We start from the raw sequence: 27,853 nt of genomic DNA, 5'->3' as shown, positions 1-27,853 counted from the left end.
CACGCACACACCTCCTGACTGACGCACACACACAAACCCTGACTGACGCACGCACACACACACACACTGACGCACGCACACCCCCTGACTGACGCACGCACACAAACCCTGACTGGCGCACGCACACACACACTGACGCAGGCACACCCCCTGACTGACGCACGCACACAAACCCTGACTGACGCACGCACACACACACACTGACGCACGCACACCCCCTGACTGACGCACGCACACCCCCTGACTGACGCACGCACCCCCCCCGACTGACGCACGCACACCCCCTGACTGACGCACGCACACACCCCCTGACTGACGCACGCACACATCCTGACTGACGCACGCACACACCCTGACTGGCGCACGCACACACCCTGACTGACGCACGCACACACCCCCTGACTGACGCACACACACACCCCCTGACTGACGCATGCACAGCCGCTGACTGACGCACGCACACACCCCCTGACTGACGCACGCACACCACCTGACTGGCGCACGCACACACCCCCTGACTGACGCACGCACACACCCCCTGACTGATGCACACACACCCCCTGACTGACGCACGCACACCCCCTGACTGACACACGCACACACCACCTGACTGACGCACGCACCCCCCCTGACTGACGCACGCACCCCCCTGACTGACGCACGCACACCCCTTGACTGACGCACGCACACACCCCCTGACTGACGCACACACACACACTGACGCACGCACACCCCCTGACTGACGCACGCACACACCCTGACTGACGCACGCACACACCCCCTGACTGACGCACACACACCCCCTGACTGACGCACGCACACACCCCCTGACTGACGCACGCACACACACCCTGACTGACGCACGCACACCCCCTGACTGACGCATGCACACCCCCTGACTGACGCACGCACACACCCCCTGACTGACGCACGCACACCACCTGACTGACGCACGCACACACCCTGACTGACGCACGTACACACCCCCTGACTGACGCACACACACACCCCCTGACTGACGCACGCACACCCTCTGACTGACGCACGCACACACCCCCTGACTGACGCACGCACACACCCTGACTGGCGCACGCACACACCCCCTGACTGATGCACGCACACACCCCCTGACTGACGCACACACACCCCCTGACTGACGCACGCACACCCCCTGACTGACACACGCACAAAAACCCTGACTGACGCACGCACACAAACCCTGACTGACGCACACACACACCCTGACTGACGCACGCACACACACCCTGACTGACGCACGCACACAAACCCTGACTGACGCACGCACACAAACCCTGACTGACGCACGCACACACACACCCTGACTGACGCAGGAACACACCTCCTGACTGACGCTCGTACACACCCTGACTGACGCACGCACACCCCCTGACTGACGCACGCACACACACCCTGACTGACGCACGCACACCCCCTGACTGACGCACGCACACACCTCCTGACTGACGCACACACACATACCCTGACTGACGCACACACACACCCCCAGACTGACGCACGCACACACCTCCTGACTGACGCACACGCACACCCCCTGACTGACGCACGCACACACCTCCTGACTGACGCACACACACAAACCCTGACTGACGCACGCACACACACACACACTGACGCACGCACACCCCCTGACTGACGCACGCACACAAACCCTGACTGGCGCACGCACACACACACTGACGCAGGCACACCCCCTGACTGACGCACGCACACAAACCCTGACTGACGCACGCACACCCCCTGACTGACGCACGCACACACCCCCTGACTGACGCACGCACACAAACCCTGACTGACGCACGCACACACACACACACACTGACGCACGCACACCCCCTGACTGACGCACGCACACAAACCCTGACTGACGCACGCACACAAACCCTGACTGACGCACGCACACAAACCCTGACTGACGCACGCACACCCCCTTACTGACGCACGCACACCCCCTGACTGATGCACGCACCCCCCCCTGACTGACGCACACACACCCCCTGACTGACGCACGCACACCCCCTGACTGACGCACGCACACACCCCCTGACTGACGCACACACACACACTGACGCACGCACACCGCCTGACTGACGCACGCACACCCCCTGACTGACGCACACACACACCCCCTGACTGACGCACGCACACACCTCCTGACTGACGCACGCACACACCCCCTGACTGACGCACGCACACCCCCTGACTGACGCATGCACACCCCCTGACTGACGCACGCACACACCCCCTGACTGACGCACGCACACCACCTGACTGACGCACGCACACACCCTGACTGACGCACGCACACACCCTGACTGACTCACGCACACACCCCCTGACTGACGCACACACACACCCCCTGACTGACGCACGCACACCCTCTGACTGACGCAAGTACACACCCCCTGACTGACGCACGCACACACCCTGACTGGCGCACGCACACACCCCCTGACTGATGCACGCACACACCCCCTGACTGACGCACGCACACACCCTGACTGACACACGCACAAAAACCCTAACTCACGCATGCACACAAACCCTGACTGACGCACGCACACACACCCTGACTGACTCACGCACACACACCCTGACTGACGCACGCACACAAACCCTGACTGACGCACGCACACAAACCCTGACTGACGCACGCACACACACACCCTGACTGACGCAGGAACACACCTCCTGACTGACGCTCGCACACACCCTGACTGACGCACGCACACCCCCTGACTGACGCACGCACACACACCCTGACTGACGCACGCACACCCCCTGACTGACGCACGCACACACCTCCTGACTGACGCACACACACATACCCTGACTGACGCACACACACACCCCCTGACTGACGCACGCACACACCTGCTGACTGACGCAAACGCACACCCCCTGACTGACGCACGCACACACCTCCTGACTGACGCACACACACAAACCCTGACTGACGCACGCACACACACACACACTGACGCACGCACACCCCCTGACTGACGCACGCACACAAACCCTGACTGGCGCACGCACACACACACTGACGCAGGCACACCCCCTGACTGACGCACGCACACAAACCCTGACTGACGCACGCACACCCCCTAACTGACGCACGCACACACACCCTGACTGACGCACGCACACAAACCCTGACTGACGCACGCACACACACACACACTGACGCACGCACACCCCATGACTGACGCACGCACACACACCCTGACTGACGCACGCACACCCCCTGACTGACGCACGTACACACCTCCTGACTGACGCACACACACATACCCTGACTGACGCACACACACACCCCCTGACTGACGCACGCACACACCTCCTGACTGACGCACACGCACACCCCTGACTGACGCACGCACACACCTCCTGACTGACGCACACACACAAACCCTGACTGACGCACGCACACACACACACACACACTGACGCACGCACACCCCCTGACTGATGCACGCACACAAACCCTGACTGGCGCACGCACACACACACTGACGCAGGCACACCCCCTGACTGACGCACGCACACAAACCCTGACTGACGCACGCACACCCCCTGACTGACGCACGCACACACCCCCTGACTGACGCACGCACACAAACCCTGACTGACGCACGCACACACACACACACACTGACGCACGCACACCCCCTGACTGACGCACGCACACAAACCCTGACTGACGCACGCACACAAACCCTGACTGACGCACGCACACAAACCCTGACTGACGCACGCACACCCCCTTACTGACGCACGCACACCCCCTGACTGATGCACGCACCCCCCCCTGACTGACGCACACACACCCCCTGACTGACGCACGCACACCCCCTGACTGACGCACGCACACACCCCCTGACTGACGCACACACACACACTGACGCACGCACACCCCCTGACTGACGCACGCACACACCCCCTGACTGACGCACGCACACACACCCTGACTGACGCACACACACCCCCTGACTGACGCACGCAAACCCCCTGACTGACACACGCACACACCCCCTGACTGACGCACGCACCCCCCCTGACTGACGCACGCACCCCCCCTGACTGACGCACGCACACCCCTTGACTGACGCACGCACACACCCCCTGACTGACGCACACACACACACTGACGCACGCACACCCCCTGACTGACGCACGCACCCCCCCTGACTGACGCACGCACACACCCCCTGACTGACGCACACACACCCCCTGACTGACGCACGCACACACCTCCTGACTGATGCACGCATCCCCCCCTGACTGACGCACACACACCCCCTGACTGACGCACGCACACCCCCTGACTGACGCACGCACACACCCCCTGACTGACGCACACACACACACTGACGCACGCACACCCCCTGACTGACGCACGCACACCCCCTGACTGACGCACACACACCCCCTGACTGACGCACGCACACACCTCCTGACTGACGCACGCACACACCCCCTGACTGACGCACGCACACCCCCTGACTGACGCATGCACACCCCCTGACTGACGCACGCACACACCCCCTGACTGACGCACGCACACCACCTGACTGACGCACGCACACACCCTGACTGACGCACGCACACACCCTGACTGACGCACGCACACACCCCCTGACTGACGCACGCACACCCCCTGACTGACGCACGTACACACCTCCTGACTGACGCACACACACATACCCTGACTGACGCACACACACACCCCCTGACTGACGCACGCACACACCTCCTGACTGACGCACACGCACACCCCTGACTGACGCACGCACACACCTCCTGACTGACGCACACACACAAACCCTGACTGACGCACGCACACACACACACACACACTGACGCACGCACACCCCCTGACTGATGCACGCACACAAACCCTGACTGGCGCACGCACACACACACTGACGCAGGCACACCCCCTGACTGACGCACGCACACAAACCCTGACTGACGCACGCACACCCCCTGACTGACGCACGCACACACCCCCTGACTGACGCACGCACACAAACCCTGACTGACGCACGCACACACACACACACACTGACGCACGCACACCCCCTGACTGACGCACGCACACAAACCCTGACTGACGCACGCACACAAACCCTGACTGACGCACGCACACAAACCCTGACTGACGCACGCACACCCCCTTACTGACGCACGCACACCCCCTGACTGATGCACGCACCCCCCCCTGACTGACGCACACACACCCCCTGACTGACGCACGCACACCCCCTGACTGACGCACGCACACACCCCCTGACTGACGCACACACACACACTGACGCACGCACACCCCCTGACTGACGCACGCACACACCCCCTGACTGACGCACGCACACACACCCTGACTGACGCACACACACCCCCTGACTGACGCACGCAAACCCCCTGACTGACACACGCACACACCCCCTGACTGACGCACGCACCCCCCCTGACTGACGCACGCACCCCCCCTGACTGACGCACGCACACCCCTTGACTGACGCACGCACACACCCCCTGACTGACGCACACACACACACTGACGCACGCACACCCCCTGACTGACGCACGCACACCCCCTGACTGACGCACGCACACACCCCCTGACTGACGCACACACACCCCCTGACTGACGCACGCACACACCTCCTGACTGATGCACGCATCCCCCCCTGACTGACGCACACACACCCCCTGACTGACGCACGCACACCCCCTGACTGACGCACGCACACACCCCCTGACTGACGCACACACACACACTGATGCACGCACACCCCCTGACTGACGCACGCACACCCCCTGACTGACGCACACACACCCCCTGACTGACGCACGCACACACCTCCTGACTGACGCACGCACACACCCCCTGACTGACGCACGCACACCCCCTGACTGACGCATGCACACCCCCTGACTGACGCACGCACACACCCCCTGACTGACGCACGCACACCACCTGACTGACGCACGCACACACCCTGACTGACGCACGCACACACCCTGACTGACGCACGCACACACCCCCTGACTGACGCACACACACACCCCCTGACTGACGCACGCACACCCTCTGACTGACGCAAGTACACACCCCCTGACTGACGCACGCACACACCCTGACTGGCGCACGCACACACCCCCTGACTGATGCACGCACACACCCCCTGACTGACGCACACACACCCCCTGACTGACGCACGCACACCCCCTGACAGACACACGCACAAAAACCCTGACTCACGCATGCACACAAACCCTGACTGACGCACGCACACACACCCTGACTGACGCACGCACACACCCCCTGACTGACGCATGCACACAAACCCTGACTGACGCACGCACACAAACCCTGACTGACGCACGCACACACACACCCTGACTGACGCAGGAACACACCTCCTGACTGACGCTCGCACACACCCTGACTGACGCACGCACACCCCCTGACTGACGCACGCACACACACCCTGACTGACGCACGCACACCCCCTGACTGACGCACGCACACACCTCCTGACTGACGCACACACACATACCCTGACTGACGCACACACACACCCCCTGACTGACGCACGCACACACCTCCTGACTGACGCAAACGTACACCCCCTGACTGACGCACGCACACACCTCCTGACTGACGCACACACACAAACCCTGACTGACGCACGCACACACACACACACTGACGCACGCACACCCCCTGACTGACGCACGCACACAAACCCTGACTGGCGCACGCACACACACACTGACGCAGGCACACCCCCTGACTGACGCACGCACACAAACCCTGACTGACGCACGCACACCCCCTGACTGACGCACGCACACACACCCTGACTGACGCACGCACACAAACCCTGACTGACGCACGCACACACACAAACACTGACGCACGCACACCCCCTGACTGACGCACGCACACAAACCCTGAGTGACGCACGCACACCACCTGACTGACGCACACACACACCCTGACTGACGCACGCACACACCTCCTGACTGACGCACGCACACACCCCTTGACTGACGCACGCACACCCCCTGACTGACGCACGCACACCCCCCGACTGACGCACGCACACCCCCTGACTGACGCACGCACACACCCCCTGACTGACGCACGCACACATACTGACTGACGCACGCACACACCCTGACTGGCGCACGCACACACCCTGACTGACGCACGCACACACCCCCTGACTGATGCACACACACACCCCCTGACTGACCCATGCACAGCCGCTGACTGACGCACGCACACACCCCCTGACTGACGCACGCACACCACCTGACTGGCGCACGCACACACCCCCTGACTGACGCACGCACACACCCCCTGACTGATGCACACACACCCCCTGACTGACGCACGCACACCCCCTGACTGACACACGCACACACCCCCTGACTGACGCACGCACCCCCCCTGACTGACGCACGCACCCCCCCTGACTGACGCACGCACACCCCTTGACTGACGCACGCACACACCCCCTGACTGACGCACACACACACACTGACGCACGCACACCCCCTGACTGACGCACGCACACCCCCTGACTGACGCACGCACACACCCCCTGACTGACGCACACACACACCCCCTGACTGACGCACGCACACACCTCCTGACTGACGCACGCACACACCCCCTGACTGACGCACGCACACCCCCTGACTGACGCATGCACACCCCCTGACTGACGCACGCACACACCCCCTGACTGACGCACGCACACCACCTGACTGACGCACGCACACACCCTGACTGACGCACGTACACACCCCCTGACTGACGCACACACACACCCCCTGACTGACGCACGCACACCCTCTGACTGACGCACGCACACACCCCCTGACTGACGCACGCACACACCCTGACTGGCGCACGCACACACCCCCTGACTGATGCACGCACACACCCCCGGACTGACGCACACACACCCCCTGACTGACGCACGCACACCCCCTGACTGACACACGCACAAAAACCCTGACTGACGCACGCACACAAACCCTGACTGACGCACACACACACACCCTGACTGACGCACGCACACACACCCTGACTGACGCACGCACACAAACCCTGACTGACGCACGCACACAAACCCTGACTGACGCACGCACACACACACCCTGACTGACGCAGGAACACACCTCCTGACTGACGCTCACACACACCCTGACTGACGCACGCACACCCCCTGACTGACGCACGCACACACACCTTGACTGACGCACGCACACCCCCTGACTGACGCACGCACACACCTCCTGACTGACGCACACACACATACCCTGACTGACGCACACACACACCCCCTGACTGACGCACGCACACACCTCCTGACTGACGCACACGCACACCCCCTGACTGACGCACGCACACACCTCCTGACTGACGCACACACACAAACCCTGACTGACGCACGCACACACACACACACTGACGCACGCACACCCCCTGACTGACGCACGCACACAAACCCTGACTGGCGCACGCACACACACACTGACGCAGGCACACCCCCTGACTGACGCACGCACACAAACCCTGACTGACGCACGCACACCCCCTGACTGACGCACGCACACACCCCCTGACTGACGCACGCACACAAACCCTGACTGACGCACGCACACACACACACACACTGACGCACGCACACCCCCTGACTGACGCACGCACACAAACCCTGACTGACGCACGCACACAAACCCTGACTGACGCACGCACACAAACCCTGACTGACGCACGCACACCCCCTTACTGACGCACGCACACCCCCTGACTGATGCACGCACCCCCCCCTGACTGACGCACACACACCCCCTGACTGACGCACGCACACCCCCTGACTGACGCACGCACACACACCCTGACTGACGCACACACACACACTGACGCACGCACACCGCCTGACTGACGCACGCACACCCCCTGACTGACGCACACACACATACCCTGACTGACGCACACACACACCCCCTGACTGACGCACGCACACACCTCCTGACTGACGCAAACGTACACCCCCTGACTGACGCACGCACACACCTCCTGACTGACGCACACACACAAACCCTGACTGACGCACGCACACACACACACACTGACGCACGCACACCCCCTGACTGACGCACGCACACACCCTGACTGACGCACGCACACACCCCCTGACTGACGCACACACACACCCCCTGACTGACGCACGCACACCCTCTGACTGACGCAAGTACACACCCCCTGACTGACGCACGCACACACCCTGACTGGCGCACGCACACACCCCCTGACTGATGCACGCACACACCCCCTGACTGACGCACGCACACACCCCCTGACTGACGCACACACACACCCCCTGACTGACACACGCACAAAAACCCTGACTCACGCATGCACACAAACCCTGACTGACGCACGCACACACACCCTGACTGACGCACGCACACACACCCTGACTGACGCACGCACACAAACCCTGACTGACGCACGCACACAAACCCTGACTGACGCACGCACACACACACCCTGACTGACGCAGGAACACACCTCCTGACTGACGCTCGCACACACCCTGACTGACGCACGCACACCCCCTGACTGACGCACGCACACACACCCTGACTGACGCACGCACACCCCCTGACTGACACACGCACACACCTCCTGACTGACGCACACACATACCCTGACTGACGCACACACACACCCCCTGACTGACGCACGCACACACCTCCTGACTGACGCAAACGCACACCCCCTGACTGACGCACGCACACACCTCCTGACTGACGCACACACACAAACCCTGACTGACGCACGCACACACACACACCCTGACTGACGCACGCACACACCCTGACTGACGCACGCACACACCCCCTGACTGACGCACACACACACCCCCTGACTGACGCACGCACACACACCCTGACTGACGCACGCACACCCCCTGACTGACACACGCACACACCTCCTGACTGACGCACACACACATACCCTGACTGACGCACACACACACCCCCTGACTGACGCACGCACACACCTCCTGACTGACGCAAACGCACACCCCCTGACTGACGCACGCACACACCTCCTGACTGACGCACACACACAAACCCTGACTGACGCACGCACACACACCCTGACTGACGCACGCACACACACCCTGACTGACGCACGCACACAAACCCTGACTGACGCACGCACACAAACCCTGACTGACGCACGCACACACACACCCTGACTGACGCAGGAACACACCTCCTGACTGACGCTCGCACACACCCTGACTGACGCACGCACACCCCCTGACTGACGCACGCACACACACCCTGACTGACGCACGCACACCCCCTGACTGACACACGCACACACCTCCTGACTGACGCACACACACATACCCTGACTGACGCACACACACACCCCCTGACTGACGCACGCACACACCTCCTGACTGACGCAAACGCACACCCCCTGACTGACGCACGCACACACCTCCTGACTGACGCACACACACAAACCCTGACTGACGCACGCACACACACACACACTGACGCACGCACACCCCCTGACTGACGCACGCACACAAACCCTGACTGGCGCACGCACACACACACTGACGCAGGCACACCCCCTGACTGACGCACGCACACAAACCCTGACTGACGCACGCACACCCCTGACTGACGCACGCACACACACCCTGACTGACGCACGCACACAAACCCTGACTGACGCACGCACACACACACACTGACGCACGCACACCCCCTGACTGACGCACGCACACACACCCTGACTGACGCACGCACACCCCCTGACTGACGCACACACACATACCCTGACTGACGCACACACACACCCCCTGACTGACGCACGCACACACCTCCTGACTGACGCACACGCACACCCCCTGACTGACGCACGCACACACCTCCTGACTGACGCACACACACAAACCCTGACTGACGCACGCACACACACACACACTGACGCACGCACACCCCCTGACTGACGCACGCACACAAACCCTGACTGGCGCACGCACACACACACTGACGCTGGCACACCCCCTGACTGACGCACGCACACAAACCCTGACTGACGCACGCACACCCCTGACTGACGCACGCACACACACCCTGACTGACGCACGCACACAAACCCTGACTGACGCACACACACATACCCTGACTGACGCACACACACACCCCCTGACTGACGCACGCACACACCTCCTGACTGACGCACACGCACACCCCCTGACTGACGCACGCACACACCTCCTGACTGACGCACACACACAAACCCTGACTGACGCACGCACACACACACACACTGACGCACGCACACCCCCTGACTGATGCACGCACACAAACCCTGACTGGCGCACGCACACACACACTGACGCAGGCACACCCCCTGACTGACGCACGCACACAAACCCTGACTGACGCACGCACACCCCCTGACTGACGCACGCACACACCCCCTGACTGACGCACGCACACAAACCCTGACTGACGCACGCACACACACACACACACTGACAAACGCACACCCCCTGACTGACGCACGCACACAAACCCTGACTGACGCACGCACACAAACCCTGACTGACGCACGCACACAAACCCTGACTGACGCACGCACACCCCCTTACTGCCGCACGCACACCCCCTGACTGATGCACGCACCCCCCCCTGACTGACGCACACACACCCCCTGACTGACGCACGCACACCCCCTGACTGACGCACGCACACACCCCCTGACTGACGCACACACACACACTGACGCACGCACACCCCCTGACTGGCGCACGCACACACCCCCTGACTGACGCACGCACACACACCCTGACTGACGCACACACACCCCTTGACTGACGCACGCACACCCCCTGACTGACACACGCACACACCCCCTGACTGACGCACGCACCCCCCCTGACTGACGCACGCACCCCCCCTGACTGACGCACGCACACCCCTTGACTGACGCACGCACACACCCCCTGACTGACGCACACACACACACTGACGCACGCACACCCCCTGACTGACGCACGCACACCCCCTGACTGATGCACGCACACACACCCTGACTGACGCACGCACACACCCCCTGACTGACGCACACACACACCCCCTGACTGACACACGCACAAAAACCCTGACTCACGCATGCACACAAACCCTGACTGACGCACGCACACACACCCTGACTGACGCACGCACACACACCCTGACTGACGCACGCACACAAACCCTGACTGACGCACGCACACAAACCCTGACTGACGCACGCACACACACACCCTGACTGACGCAGGAACACACCTCCTGACTGACGCTCGCACACACCCTGACTGACGCACGCACACCCCCTGACTGACGCACGCACACACACCCTGACTGACGCACGCACACCCCCTGACTGACACACGCACACACCTCCTGACTGACGCACACACACATACCCTGACTGACGCACACACACACCCCCTGACTGACGCACGCACACACCTCCTGACTGACGCAAACGCACACCCCCTGACTGACGCACGCACACACCTCCTGACTGACGCACACACACAAACCCTGACTGACGCACGCACACACACACACACTGACGCACGCACACCACCTGACTGACGCACGCACACACCCTGACTGACGCACGCACACACCCTGACTGACGCACGCACACACCCCCTGACTGACGCACACACACACCCCCTGACTGACGCACGCACACACACCCTGACTGACGCACGCACACCCCCTGACTGACACACGCACACACCTCCTGACTGACGCACACACACATACCCTGACTGACGCACACACACACCCCCTGACTGACGCACGCACACACCTCCTGACTGACGCAAACGCACACCCCCTGACTGACGCACGCACACACCTCCTGACTGACGCACACACACAAACCCTGACTGACGCACGCACACACACCCTGACTGACGCACGCACACACACCCTGACTGACGCACGCACACAAACCCTGACTGACGCACGCACACAAACCCTGACTGACGCACGCACACACACACCCTGACTGACGCAGGAACACACCTCCTGACTGACGCTCGCACACACCCTGACTGACGCACGCACACCCCCTGACTGACGCACGCACACACACCCTGACTGACGCACGCACACCCCCTGACTGACACACGCACACACCTCCTGACTGACGCACACACACATACCCTGACTGACGCACACACACACCCCCTGACTGACGCACGCACACACCTCCTGACTGACGCAAACGCACACCCCCTGACTGACGCACGCACACACCTCCTGACTGACGCACACACACAAACCCTGACTGACGCACGCACACACACACACACTGACGCACGCACACCCCCTGACTGATGCACGCACACAAACCCTGACTGGCGCACGCACACACACACTGACGCAGGCACACCCCCTGACTGACGCACGCACACAAACCCTGACTGACGCACGCACACCCCTGACTGACGCACGCACACACACCCTGACTGACGCACGCACACAAACCCTGACTGACGCACGCACACACACACACTGACGCACGCACACCCCCTGACTGACGCACGCACACACACCCTGACTGACGCACGCACACCCCCTGACTGACGCACACACACATACCCTGACTGACGCACACACACACCCCCTGACTGACGCACGCACACACCTCCTGACTGACGCACACGCACACCCCCTGACTGACGCACGCACACACCTCCTGACTGACGCACACACACAAACCCTGACTGACGCACGCACACACACACACACTGACGCACGCACACCCCCTGACTGATGCACGCACACAAACCCTGACTGGCGCACGCACACACACACACACTGACGCAGGCACACCCCCTGACTGACGCACGCACACAAACCCTGACTGACGCACGCACACCCCCTGACTGACGCACGCACACACCCCCTGACTGACGCACGCACACAAACCCTGACTGACGCACGCACACACACACACACACACTGACAAACGCACACCCCCTGACTGACGCACGCACACAAACCCTGACTGACGCACGCACACAAACCCTGACTGACGCACGCACACAAACCCTGACTGACGCACGCACACCCCCTTACTGACGCACGCACACCCCCTGACTGATGCACGCACCCCCCCCTGACTGACGCACACACACCCCCTGACTGACGCACGCACACCCCCTGACTGACGCACGCACACACCCCCTGACTGACGCACACACACACACTGACGCACGCACACCCCCTGACTGGCGCACGCACACACCCCCTGACTGACGCACGCACCCCCCCTGACTGACGCACGCACCCCCCCTGACTGACGCACGCACACCCCTTGACTGACGCACGCACACACCCCCTGACTGACGCACACACACACACTGACGCACGCACACCCCCTGACTGACGCACGCACACCCCCTGACTGACGCACGCACACACCCCCTGACTGACGCACACACACACCCCCTGACTGACGCACGCACACACCTCCTGACTGACGCACGCACACACCCCCTGACTGACGCACGCACACCCCCTGACTGACGCACGCACACCCCCTGACTGACGCACGCACACACCCCCTGACTGACGCACGCACACCACCTGACTGACGCACGCACACACCCTGACTGACGCACACATACACCCTGACTGACGCACGTACACACCCCCTGACTGACGCACACACACACCCCCTGACTGACGCACGCACACCCTCTGACTGACGCACGCACACCCCCTGACTGACGCACGCACACACCCTGACTGGCGCACGCACACACCCCCTGACTGATGCACGCACACACCCCCTGACTGACGCACACACACCCCCTGACTGACGCACGCACACCCCCTGACTGACACACGCACAAAAACCCTGACTGACGCACGCACGCAAACCCTGACTGACGCACACACACACACCCTGACTGACGCACGCACACACACCCTGACTGACGCACGCACACAAACCCTGACTGACGCATGCACACAAACCCTGACTGACGCACGCACACACACACCCTGACTGACGCAGGAACACACCTCCTGACTGACGCTCGCACACACCCTGACTGACGCACGCACACCCCCTGACTGACGCACGCACACACACCCTGACTGACGCACGCACACCCCCTGACTGACGCACGCACACACCTCCTGACTGACGCACACACACATACCCTGACTGACGCACACACACACCCCCTGACTGACGCACGCACACACCTCCTGACTGACGCACACGCACACCCCCTGACTGACGCACGCACACACCTCCTGACTGACGCACACACACAAACCCTGACTGACGCACGCACACACACACACACTGACGCACGCACACCCCCTGACTGACGCACGCACACAAACCCTGACTGGCGCACGCACACACACACTGACGCAGGCACACCCCCTGACTGACGCACGCACACAAACCCTGACTGACGCACGCACACCCCCTGACTGACGCACGCACACACCCCGTGACTGACGCACGCACACAAACCCTGACTGACGCACGCACACACTCACACACACTGACGCACGCACACCCCCTGACTGACGCACGCACACAAACCCTGACTGACGCACGCACACAAACCCTGACTGACGCACGCACACAAACCCTGACTGACGCACGCACACAAACCCTGACTGACGCACGCACACCCCCTGACTGATGCACGCACCCCCCCCTGACTGACGCACACACACCCCCTGACTGACGCACGCACACCCCCTGACTGATGTCACGGGTAATGGGCGCCTTTCCACTCGCGCAGAGTGTCGTCGGTAACATGCGAAAAAACCGTCCCATAGGTCGGCCGCGAGGGTGTTGCCCGGCAGCCGGTGACCCAAAGTGTCCCTCCACAGCATGCTGAGCTTCGTGTCGAACAAATAGCCTTTGAAAAACGTGTTGGTCGGATCCTGTTTAGCGCAGCCCGGAGGGAACAGCGCGTATTTGTGAGGATCCTCCTTGTGAGATCACAGGGTGACGTAGGGCACGTTGCTCCCATGACACACGTCGAGCCCCAGGCGGACGCTTTTGCTATAAACGTGTTCTGCCCTGTCCGGGTTTGCGTACTTGGTCAGATTGCGCCACGGCGTAAACCCCGCGACGCTGACAAATGCAATGTGGTAACAGACCTGATCAAACAGCAGGCACCTGGCAGTGGCGTTATCGTAATTGAGCATGTGGTTTAGGCAAGTACCGGACCACGTCTGGTGCAATGCAAAGCGCGTCCCCGAGGTGGTGCGGATAAGGGACATCACTCTGTCACCCTGGTCGTATCGCGTATTTTCCTCCACGACGTGTCCGCGGTTTTGGTAAGGTGGTCGCAGTAATAAAATACATTGCCCGCCGCGAGACTAATCCATGGTTTGGTGACGTATCTATCCAGCGTGTTCGTCGCGACCAACGCATGACCGTGTAACAGTATGTCGATAAAGCGCTCGGTGAGGGAGTTGGTAGCGCCGACAGCGGTGCTCTTCTTCGCCACTACACCCTGCATCTTCACTTTCGCGTGAACGCGTATGCCGATCAACAGACACGGTTCGTGCACCAAAGCCAGGTGCATCTTCTTTTGAAAATGTATTCTGACGCTAGCGCAGTGTTCGAAACACAGATCGGTTATACTGGTTGCTCGATACACAGCGGCCACACCTACTCCTCCGCACATCCACGTCGCGCGACCGTCGACTGTGCCACGCGTTAACGGGTCTTGTGTTCCGTCGTCGCGTATGTAATACATGTTCCAAAGGGTGTTGTCTACGAGAGCGCGCTGCTCGACCTCTCGAAATCCATTCACCTGCTCCATCTGAACACCGACTGCCTGCACCATGCGCCGCTCGGCATCAGCGTGCCACGTGTCTACGCGTTCGCAAACATCTTTCTGGAGTTCCGCCATGAACGGATTATGCGTGGTAAACATCAAACTGTCCGTATCCCCGTAGACGGCAAACAGGTTCCGGTCGGCCACCATGTGTTCGTTTAAAAGTTCGTGTATGGTGTTGAGCTTAAGGCGGCCCGTGGCCGTGATCGTTAGTTGACAGAGGTACGGCGAGACCCGCTACATGGAATTGGCGCACAGTTTCCTCTCGGTCTGCTGTCAGTCGTGTTACCTTTTTAACACGGGGTCGGTGACGGCGTTCATTTGTGTTTTGTGCCACTTGCGCCTGTTCAGGTAGTTGTGGAGCGATCGGGTGGTGTTTCAGCGCCCTGCTGCTCCCGTCAGCGTTCAGTCCCAAAGTGGAACACGATGTCCTTATCAAAATGGCATCGATGGTGTATCACAATCTCTTTCTGGTCATCGAGGATTCGAATTCGGAATCATGCAAGACCTCCTACGCGCGGTTAAACACGGCTATCCGCGACGTGGCGTACCAGAAGGTGTGCCATATGGTGTGTCAGTTGGTGTACGACATATGGAGGGTGCGGGGGCCGCAGCAAACAGAAATACTTGGCACCAGGGAGGCTTTTAAAAAACAAATACAGAACCTAACCACGGTGATCGCGCCGACGGCCATAGGAGCCCTACCACTGGCTAAACATATTAAAATATTAACCAATAGCAACAACCCGTGGTTTTTTCACCTACGTCATCAACACCGACATCGCGGTACTGTTTGAACTGTTTGCGTTCTACTTGCAGACTGACCTAATGAAACGGTGGGAACATTTGGCTCTTCACTCCAGGTCGTTACACAACCCGAACAGTTTACCGCACATGGCGGAGGTCAAGCAGATTCCTAACAAAGAACTGTTACGTTTGGCGTCCGGCCAACAGCACCTAGACGTGACGTACGACAAGGCGACCGGTCACGCATTGGTCGGTTCCCGGTGCCCCGATGTACGGTTACTTAAATTGAAACTGTGTCTGTTGGACCTGCGCTCCACCGACAGGTTGTGGACGCTGCCCGACGGCAGGTACACGTACAGCAACATAACGCACGAATTCGGAGACGACGCGTCGACCAGCGCGGAGGACTCCTTTTTGGGCTTGGAGGGAAAGAACGTGTACGCGAATGGCGGCGTTCACTCCTCCCTGCAAACCACCAACCTCTGCCTGACCAGACTTAAGAACATTGACTCGAAATTCCCGAGTTACCTGTTTTCAAACGTATTTTCGTATTACTGTCCGAGTCTCATATTAGTCCAGAACAAAACTATTATAGTAAGCGACACGACCGAGCAGTCCAGGACAGAACCGCCCGGCGTCAAGTTACCGCCGTTTCAAGTAACTAACCCGCTTACACAGTTCAGCCCAGGCTGATTATTACGACATGCAAGAACCGGAGGATGAGCGCGCCGTGCAGCTCGTGCTCTGGTGGGAATGTTATTTAGCGACCAAAACATTATTGTGGTTCCGCAATCAGCTGTTGACGCATCTGATGGACACTAGCAGAACCGTCACAAGTCATTTTGAGTGTTCCATGGCGCTGGAACGAGATGCTCGGTACACCTATGGTGAGGCGCCTCACACTCTCGACACATGCACGGTCTGCCTACATTTGCCCTGTATACACCATTTCTGTACTGAATGAGAATAGCAGCATGGCCTTGGTCATGCAAACCCGGGCATACCCCTAGCCTTAAACATGGCGATAGTATTCGCCGATCCTATGAGGTACATCACACAACTCATCAAAGGCTTACTGTTTTTAGAATCTAAAAAGATCGACGGCCAGGTCGGTTTGGCGCATATATATCTGGAACCGTTGGCGCGAGACTACTACAGGGTTTGAATCAAACCTTTTGACACTAACCCCGTACTGCGCAATCACGTGTACAGGCAGTCTTTAGCCCCAGAGGTGATCATACATGAAGTAGAGGAAAAGAGAAAGTTGGGTCTGACGGAAGGCCCTACGTTTGCGCTGGCGAACGCTTGGATGTTGGGTTCTCTGCTATATTACATGATAAACGGTACGCCTCTGCTGGTGCGACAGGATGCGATACATGGTGAAGACTACATAGCGTTGACCAAGGAATTCTGCGATAAATTCCCGCGCTACTACATGTCTCAGAACACTCCACACACCGTGGAAGGCGTATTGACCGTGTGCGAAACCGTCTGCAAACAGTGGGTACAGCTTATGCATTATGAACAGACGAACCGTATGACCGTTACACATTTAGCGTTCTCGGTGATGGATCCGCGCATACATAGTTACATAGTTACATAGTAGATGAGGTTGAAAAAAGACGTAGGTCCATCAAGTTCAAGAGAAGCTTATACTGAACGGTCTGGACTTAAAAATTAAACTCACTAGAAATAAAGATACATTTTGTTTAATGTCTGCTGAGGCTAGGCCGTTTAAGATTCAAATTCTAAACGCATCGCTGTTTGTCAAAAGGGTGCAAATTGCGCCGGCAGTGCGCATAGGTCATGCGCAGGGGCTTTTAAGCGGCAACGCAAAATACACTATCGACCGTGTGGGGATGAAAATTTATAGCATCGCGGTCGGAAGCCGCATATGCAATCTAGAAAACCTGTTTTTGGGGCAGTTACCCAAACTGGTCATTATAGGATTCGTTGATAATGACGTTTTTTCTGGTGCTTACGATAAAAAACCCCTTTGTTTCAAACACAACCATGTGAATTTTGCAGCGCTGTATTTAGACGGCGAACAAATACCGACAAAACCGTTTCAACCAGACTTTGAGAATGCTAATTCTATTAGAGAATACATGGCACTGGTACAAATTGCCGGTAAACAAAATGCAGACGCTGGATTTCTCATTAATCGTGAAGAGTATGTTGAGGGGTACACGCTGTTTGCGTTTGATTTGTCACCCGATCAGGAACGCGGTGGACACTTCTCACTAATTCGCAATGGAAACCTGAGGGCTGAAATACGCTTTTCAAGGGCTCTGGATAGAACCGTTAATATTATTGTGTACGGCGTTTTTGATAACGTTATTGAGATAAACCAGAGAAGAGAAGTGTTATATGACTTACTCTGAATAAAAAAAAAGAATGAATACCGTTCAAATAACGCAGTTTTTAAGCGCCGATCGATTCACCCGTGGACTGTTTCAAGGCATTTACCCCTGCGATTTATTACCCGGTCGCGCGCTGACAAATGCACCCACAGGTTTCATCATAAATACACATCCTCATAACGGTCCTGGTGAGCACTGGTTGTCGATATTTGTTTTGATACAGATGGTTCTGGACATTTTTTCGACTCATACGGATTATCACCAAAAAGTGAACTCTTTCCTAAAGAAATTTTACAATTTTTAAATACGAACGTGAAACGCATAACGTTTCAGAACGCACAGTTGCAAGATACTTTGTCGTCTGTCTGCGGTGAATTTTGTATTTTTTTCATTCATCATATGTGTAAAGGTTTAACATTTGAAGAGATCTTAAAAAGTTTCACTAATGATTTTAAAAAAAATGACCGCATAGTCGCTAATTTTGTGAGAAAGCGTATGAGCCATTTTAAGCGGGGATATGTACACATTGACTGTACACAGAAATGTGTGGCCTGTTATAAAAATATATAACCCATTTTTTTAAAAACATGTGTCTGATATGTAATGTTTAATAAAAGACTAATTATATTATACATTGCCAACAATGTCTCGGTTTATTTTATTTTTATGGTCTTTTACAGCACTTTCATAATATAGATAAGTTAGTGCAAAAAAAAAAAAATATATATATATATAATAAACCAGAAGTGTTGCCTATAAACAGACCTTATAATAATTAAAACTATTAAACAAAGAACAAGACAGCCTCAAGAGGAGTGGTCAGACCCCCCTAGCCCTTGAAGGTGGAGCTACGAAGTGTTAGATCCTCAAGAAAACACTATTTAAGAGGTGGTTTTGAAATTCTTCAGTCTCTAGCCTCATTGCTCTTGAGTGCCCTTCTATCCAGTCTGTGCCTAGCAGTGCTCTCAATATAACGGCCATGGTGAGTAAACATAATATTTATTGTATTGTTTTATTCATGTCTGTCTTTTTTTCAAAATAACAGATAACGTATTTATTTTTCTTAAAGTTTACACATGTGATAATATAGTATAACCTATAGCGGCTAAGACCGTAATATATTATTATTATGTTGTTATGTTGATTGTGTTTTTATGTATTCTATATGTAATAACTTGCCTATTGTTTTATTCATATATGGCTTTTCAAATTAACATTGAATGTATTTTTATGTAAACTTTATGTAATATACAGGGCCTTTTTTTTATTAGCGTATATTGAGTGTATTGATTTATTCATATATGGCTTTTCAAATTAACATTTAATGTTTTTTTCTAAAAAGTGGCCCAGTTGATAATATAGTACATCCTGTAGAGCCTAAGGCCGTAATATATTATACCTAAAACTGTGATATAATATACCTAAACCCTTGATATATTATTTTATAGACTGCTAATTAATGTATTTTAATGGCATTGAATGTATTTTTATGTAAACTTTATGTAATATACAGGGCCTTTTTTTTATTAGCGTATATTGAGTGTATTGATTTATTCATATATGTCTTTTCAAATTAACATTTAATGTTTTTTTTCTAAAAAGTGGCCCCGTTGATAATATAGTACATCCTGTAGAGCCTAAGGCCGTAATATATTATACCTAAAACTGTGATATAATATACCTAAACCCTTGATATATTATTTTATAGACTGCTAATTAATGTATTTAATGGCATTGAATGTATTTTTATGTAATCTTTATGTAATATACAGGGCCTTTTTTTTATCTACTATATATTTCTCAAACAGTCATATGTTTCTATGTCTGTATGTGTCTCCCTGTGTCCCTCCCTGTGTCCCTAGCGGCAATCCCATTGGACCTTGGGCCAGGCCAATGAGATTGCTCCCTTGGCCCGTCCGCCCGCCTCTGCACACTTCTCATTGGCCTGCCCGCCCACCCCTGCACACCTCTCATTGGCCTGAGGCGGAGTGACAGGCCAAAGGAGAGACACACACACACACACACACACTCACACACACAGTCACTCACTCACTCACTCTCCTCAGATCTGCGCCAGTCCCACTCTCCACCACCTCTCACTCCCGTCGTGTGTGTGTGTGTGTGTGTGTGTGTGTGTGCCCCCCGCACCGCAAACCCCCCGCCCCCCCTCACCGCAAACCCCCCGCCCCCCCTCACCGCAAACTCCCCGCCCCCCCTCACCGGAAACCCCCCGCCCCCCCTCACCGCAAACTCCCCGCCCCCCCTCACCGCAAACCCCCCGCCCCCCTTACCGCAAACCTCAGCCTCCCCGGCGCCAAGCCTACTCCACCTCACCTCTCACACACCGCCAGCAAACATCCCGCCTCCAGCAAAACTCCCGCCGCCAGCAAAACTCCCGCCGCCAGCAAAACTCCCGCCGCCAGCAAAACTCCCGCCGCCTGCTCACTCAGCTCTTCTCATCGCGGCCCCGTCTTACCGCCGGGAGCGCCAGCAAGCAGTTAACCCCCCCGCGGCCGAGCCGGGAGCACCGGGGGCGCAAGGAGGTAACCTCCCCCCCACACACACAACCCCCCCGCGGCCGAGCCGGGAGCACCGGGGACGCAAGGAGGTAACCTCCCCCCCCACACACACAACCCCCCCCGCGGCCGAGCTGGGAGCACCGGGGGCGCAAGGAGGTAACCCCCCCCCCCACACACAACCCCCCCGCGGCCGAGCCGGGAGCACCGGGGGCGCAAGGAGGTAACCTCCCCCCCCACTCACAACCCCCCCCGCGGCCGAGCCGGGAGCACCGGGGGCGCAAGGAGGTAACCCCCCCCCCCCCACACACAACCCCCCCGCGGCCGAGCCGGGAGCACCGGGGGCGCAAGGAGGTAACCTTCCCCCCCCCACCACACACAACCCCCCCCCCCCCGCGGCCGGGAGCACCGGCTGGCGCAAGGAGGTAACCTCCCCCCCCTCCACACAACCCCCCCCACCACACAACCCCCCCCACCACACAACCCCCCCCCACACACACACACAACCCCCCCACACACACACAACCCCCCCCCCCCCGCGCGGCCGGGAGCACCGGCTGGCGCAAGGAGGTACACACACACACAGTGACACACACACACACACACAGTGACACACACACACACAGTGACACACACACACAGTGACACACACACACACAGTCAGACACTGACTGACACACACTGACTGACACACAGTCACACACTGACTGACACACACTGACTGACACACAGTCACACACTGACTGACACACACTGACTGACACACACTGACTGACACACAGTCACACACTGACTGACACACACTGACTCACACACAGACACACACAGACACTCACCCACTCACCCACTCACCCACTCACTGCCGCACGCAAACACTGACTGACGCACACTGACTGAGGCACACACACACACTGACTGCCTGACACACACTGAATGGCGCCCACGCACACACATTGACTGACGCGCGTACACACACCCTGACTAACGCACACACCTGAGACACACATACTGACTGACGCACACACACACGCACACACACCCTGACTGACGCACGCACACACACCCTGACTGACGCACGCACACACACCCTGACTGACGCACGCGCACACACACCCTGACTGACGCACGCACACACACCCTGACTGATGCACGCACACACACCCTGACTGACGCACGCACACACACCCTGACTGACGCACGCACACACACCCTGACTGACGCACGCACACACACCCTGACTGACGCACGCACACACACACCCTGACTGACGCACGCACACACACACCCTGACTGACGCACGCACACACACACCCTGACTGACGCACGCACACACACACCCTGACTGATGCACGCTCACACACACCCTTACTGACGCACGTACACACACACCCTGACTGACGCACGCACACACAAACCCTGACTGACGCACGCACACACACACCCTGACTGACGCACGTGCACACACCCTGACTGACGCACGCGCACACACACCCTGACTGACGCACGCGCACACACACCCTGACTGACACACGCGCACACACACCCTGACTGACGCACGCGCACACACATCCTGACTGATGCACGCACACACACCCTGACTGATGCACGCACACACACCCTGACTGACGCACGCACACACACCCTGACTGACGCACGCACACACACCCTGACTGACGAACGCACACACACACCCTGACTGACGCACACACACACCCTGACTGACGCATGCGCACACACATCCTGATTGACGCACGCGCACACACCCAGACTGACGCACGCGCACACACACCCTGACTGACGCACGCGCACACACACCCTGACTGACGCACGCACACACACCCTGACTGACGCACGTGCACAGACACCCTGACTGATGCACGTGCACACACACCCTGACTGACGCACGCGCACACACACCCTGACTGACGCACGCGCACACACACCCTGACTGACGCACGCGCACACACACCCTGACTGACGCACGCGCACACACACCCTGACTGACGCACGCACACACACACCCTGACTGATGCACGCACACACACACACCCTGACTGACGCACGCACACACACACAATGACTGACGCACGCACACACACCCTGACTGACGCACGCACACACACCCTGACTGATGCACGCTCACACACACCCTTACTGACGCACGTACACACACACCCTGACTGACGCACGCACACACACACCCTGACTGACGCACGCGCACACACACCCTGACTGACGCACGCGCACACACACCCTGACTGACGCACGCACACACACCCTGACTGACGCACGCGCACACACACCCTGACTGACGCACGCGCACACACACCCTGGCTGACGCACGCGCACACACACCCTGACTGACGCACGCGCACACACACCCTGACTGACGCACGCACACACACCCTGACTGACGCACGCACACACACCCTAACTGACGCACGCACACACACCCTGACTGACGCACGCACAGACACCCTGACTGACGCACGCACACACACCCTGACTGACGCACGCACACACACCCTGACTGACGCACGTGCACACACACCCTGACTGACGCACGTGCACACACACACTGACTGACGCACGCGCACACACACCCTGACTGACGCACGCGCACACACAACCTGACTGACGCACGCGCACACACACCCTGACTGACGCACGCGCACACACACCCTGACTGACGCACGCACACACACACCCTGATTGATGCACGCACACACACACACCCTGACTGACGCACGCACACACACACAATGACTGACGCACGCACACACACCCTGACTGACGCACGAACACACACCCTGACTGACGCATGCACACACACCCTGACTGACGCACGCACGCACACACACACCCTGATTGATGCACGCACACACACACACCCTGACTGACGCACGCACACACACACAATGACTGACGCACGCACACACACCCTGACTGACGCACGAACACACACCCTGACTGACGCATGCACACACACCCTGACTGACGCACGCACGCACACACACACCCTGACTGACGCACGCACACACACACCCTGACTGACGCACGCACACACACACCCTGGCTGACGCACGCACACACACACCCTGACTGACGCACGCGCACACACACCCTGACTGACGCACGCGCACACACACCCTGACTGACGCACGCACACACACCCTGACTGACGCACGCGCACACACACCCTGACTGACGCACGCGCACACACACCCTGACTGACGCACGCGCACACAGACACTGACTGACGCACGCGCACACACACCCTGACTGACGCACGCGCACACACACCCTGACTGACGCACGCACACACACACCCTGACTGACGCACGCACACACACACCCTGACTGACGCACGCACACACACACCCTGACTGACGCACGCACACACACCATGACTGACGCACGCACACACACACCCTGACTGACGCACGCACACACACCCTGACTGACGCACGCACACACACCCTGACTGACGCACGCACAGACACACTGACTGGCGCACACACACACACTGACTGGCGCACACACACACACTGACTGGCGCACACACACACACTGACTGGCGCACACACACACACTGACTGGCACACACACACACACACTGACTGGCGCACACACACACACACGGACTGGCGCACACACACACACACACACTGACTGGCGCACACACACACACACACACACTGACTGAGGCACACACGCACGCACACACTGACAGTGTGTGTGCGCGTCACTCAGTCTGTGTGTGTGTGTTTGTGTTTCTGCGTCAGAATCACTGACGCACGCGCACACACACACACACACACACTGACTGACTGACGCACACACTGCATGAAGCTGTAAAGGGGGACAAACAGAGCTGTAAAGGAGGGAGGGGGGGGACTGGATTGATGTGAATGGGGGACAAACAGAGAGAGGGGGGTGGAGAGAGGAGACAGAGAGGAGCGGGAACATTACATCCCGGGCAACGCCGGGTCTCTCAGCTAGTTAACGTATATTGAGTGTATTGTTTTATTCATATATGTTTTTTCAAAGTAGCATTTAATGTATTTTATTTTTCTAAAAAGGGGCCCCCGTGATAATATAGTATCATCTATTTTATATCATGATATTTAGTGTATTTTAATAGCATTGACTGTTTTGTTTTTTGTCCGTTTTTTTATTAGACTATATTGAAGGCATTTTAATGATAATATTTAAAGGCCTAGAATTGATTGTACTTTATAACACATGCAGGCTGACCGCTTCCAAACAAATATTGCCGAAAATACACAGGGGAGTTCCACAGAGGCAGACCAAGAATGTAAGAATCTACAGAGACCGCTTAAGACAGCGCTATTTTATTATGCTAACATACTAAATGCTTAGACTGTTTTTATACACTTTTAAAAAAATATATATATTTTATTTTTTATTTTTATTTATTTATTTTTATTTTTTGTAATTTTCTTTCATGTAGTTTTGGCTGCTGCACTTGAAGCTGAGCGGGTGGCTAATGACGATTATAAGCTTCTATATAACGATCTAGACTGTCGAGTTGGAAAACCGGTCACCGATGGTGCGTATTTATATAAAAGCGGATGCAGATACTTTTTTTACTTTTAAAGTTGCCTGTGTACATGAATAACCACCTATGCGGTCTTTTATGTCGTTCAGAACAAACCAAGGCGGGTACGGAAAACGGTGTACGAGCTGTCAAACGTTCGATCAAACAGCACAGCCCTGAACCGTCCATAATGACAAATCAAAAACGGGGTAGGTATGACAATGTATCGCTGTTATATTTAAAACTAACACTATAGACATGTTTTGAACTTATTTAAAACTTTATAGATTACGGCTGTAATTATATATCTAAGTGGACTAAGAGAGTGTTTCTATTCATTTTATTACACTTTTTTTTTTTATAGCCAACATTAGGGGTCATGCAGCCACAATAATTGTGTAGTTATTTTTTTATTTTTAAATGATGCTGTCTATTATAAAACTTTTTAATAAAGAGGCCATTGTTCACAGCTTCAAAAATGCACCGGCCCCAAAGCGTTAGAAGCCCAAGAGTCGCCGCTGAAATGCAAACCCAGAACAAGAAACCACGGGCCCCGCAACCTGAAAAGCCTGGTGAGTATATTGTGTTGCCATTCAAGCAGCTATATACGTGGTGTTGTGTAATGTAGTACTACCATAGTTCCTCAAGCTGTCTGGACTTTAATCTATTAAT

The 27,853-nt window shown here is 57.5% G+C and overlaps 1 protein-coding gene across 7 annotated transcripts in view; it reads left to right on the top strand.

Moving 5' to 3' along the window:
- The window catches only part of LOC142466467 (uncharacterized), a 68,779-nt gene that overhangs the window by 33,525 nt on the left and 7,401 nt on the right, over nt 1-27,853 (top strand). For 6 of the 7 annotated variants that reach the window (XM_075571434.1, XM_075571431.1, XM_075571430.1 and 3 more), the window contains 4 exons: nt 26,872-26,938; nt 27,095-27,193; nt 27,292-27,390; nt 27,652-27,753. Coding sequence is in view for 2 of the 7 variants with exons in the window: in XM_075571437.1 (XP_075427552.1) it covers nt 26,872-26,938; nt 27,095-27,193; nt 27,292-27,390; nt 27,652-27,753 (367 nt within the window). In the remaining 5 variants the exon portion in view is untranslated. Of the gene's footprint in view, nt 1-26,871; nt 26,939-27,094; nt 27,194-27,291; nt 27,395-27,651; nt 27,754-27,853 lie in introns of all 7 variants that reach the window. The other variant, XM_075571433.1, reaches the window with a different exon arrangement.

The sequence above is a fragment of the Ascaphus truei genome, chromosome 15 (assembly GCF_040206685.1).
Source record: "Ascaphus truei isolate aAscTru1 chromosome 15, aAscTru1.hap1, whole genome shotgun sequence".
NCBI lineage: Eukaryota > Metazoa > Chordata > Amphibia > Anura > Ascaphidae > Ascaphus > Ascaphus truei.
The sequence above is the reverse complement of the archived record's forward strand: the minus strand, read 5'-3'. Positions and strand labels throughout refer to the sequence as shown.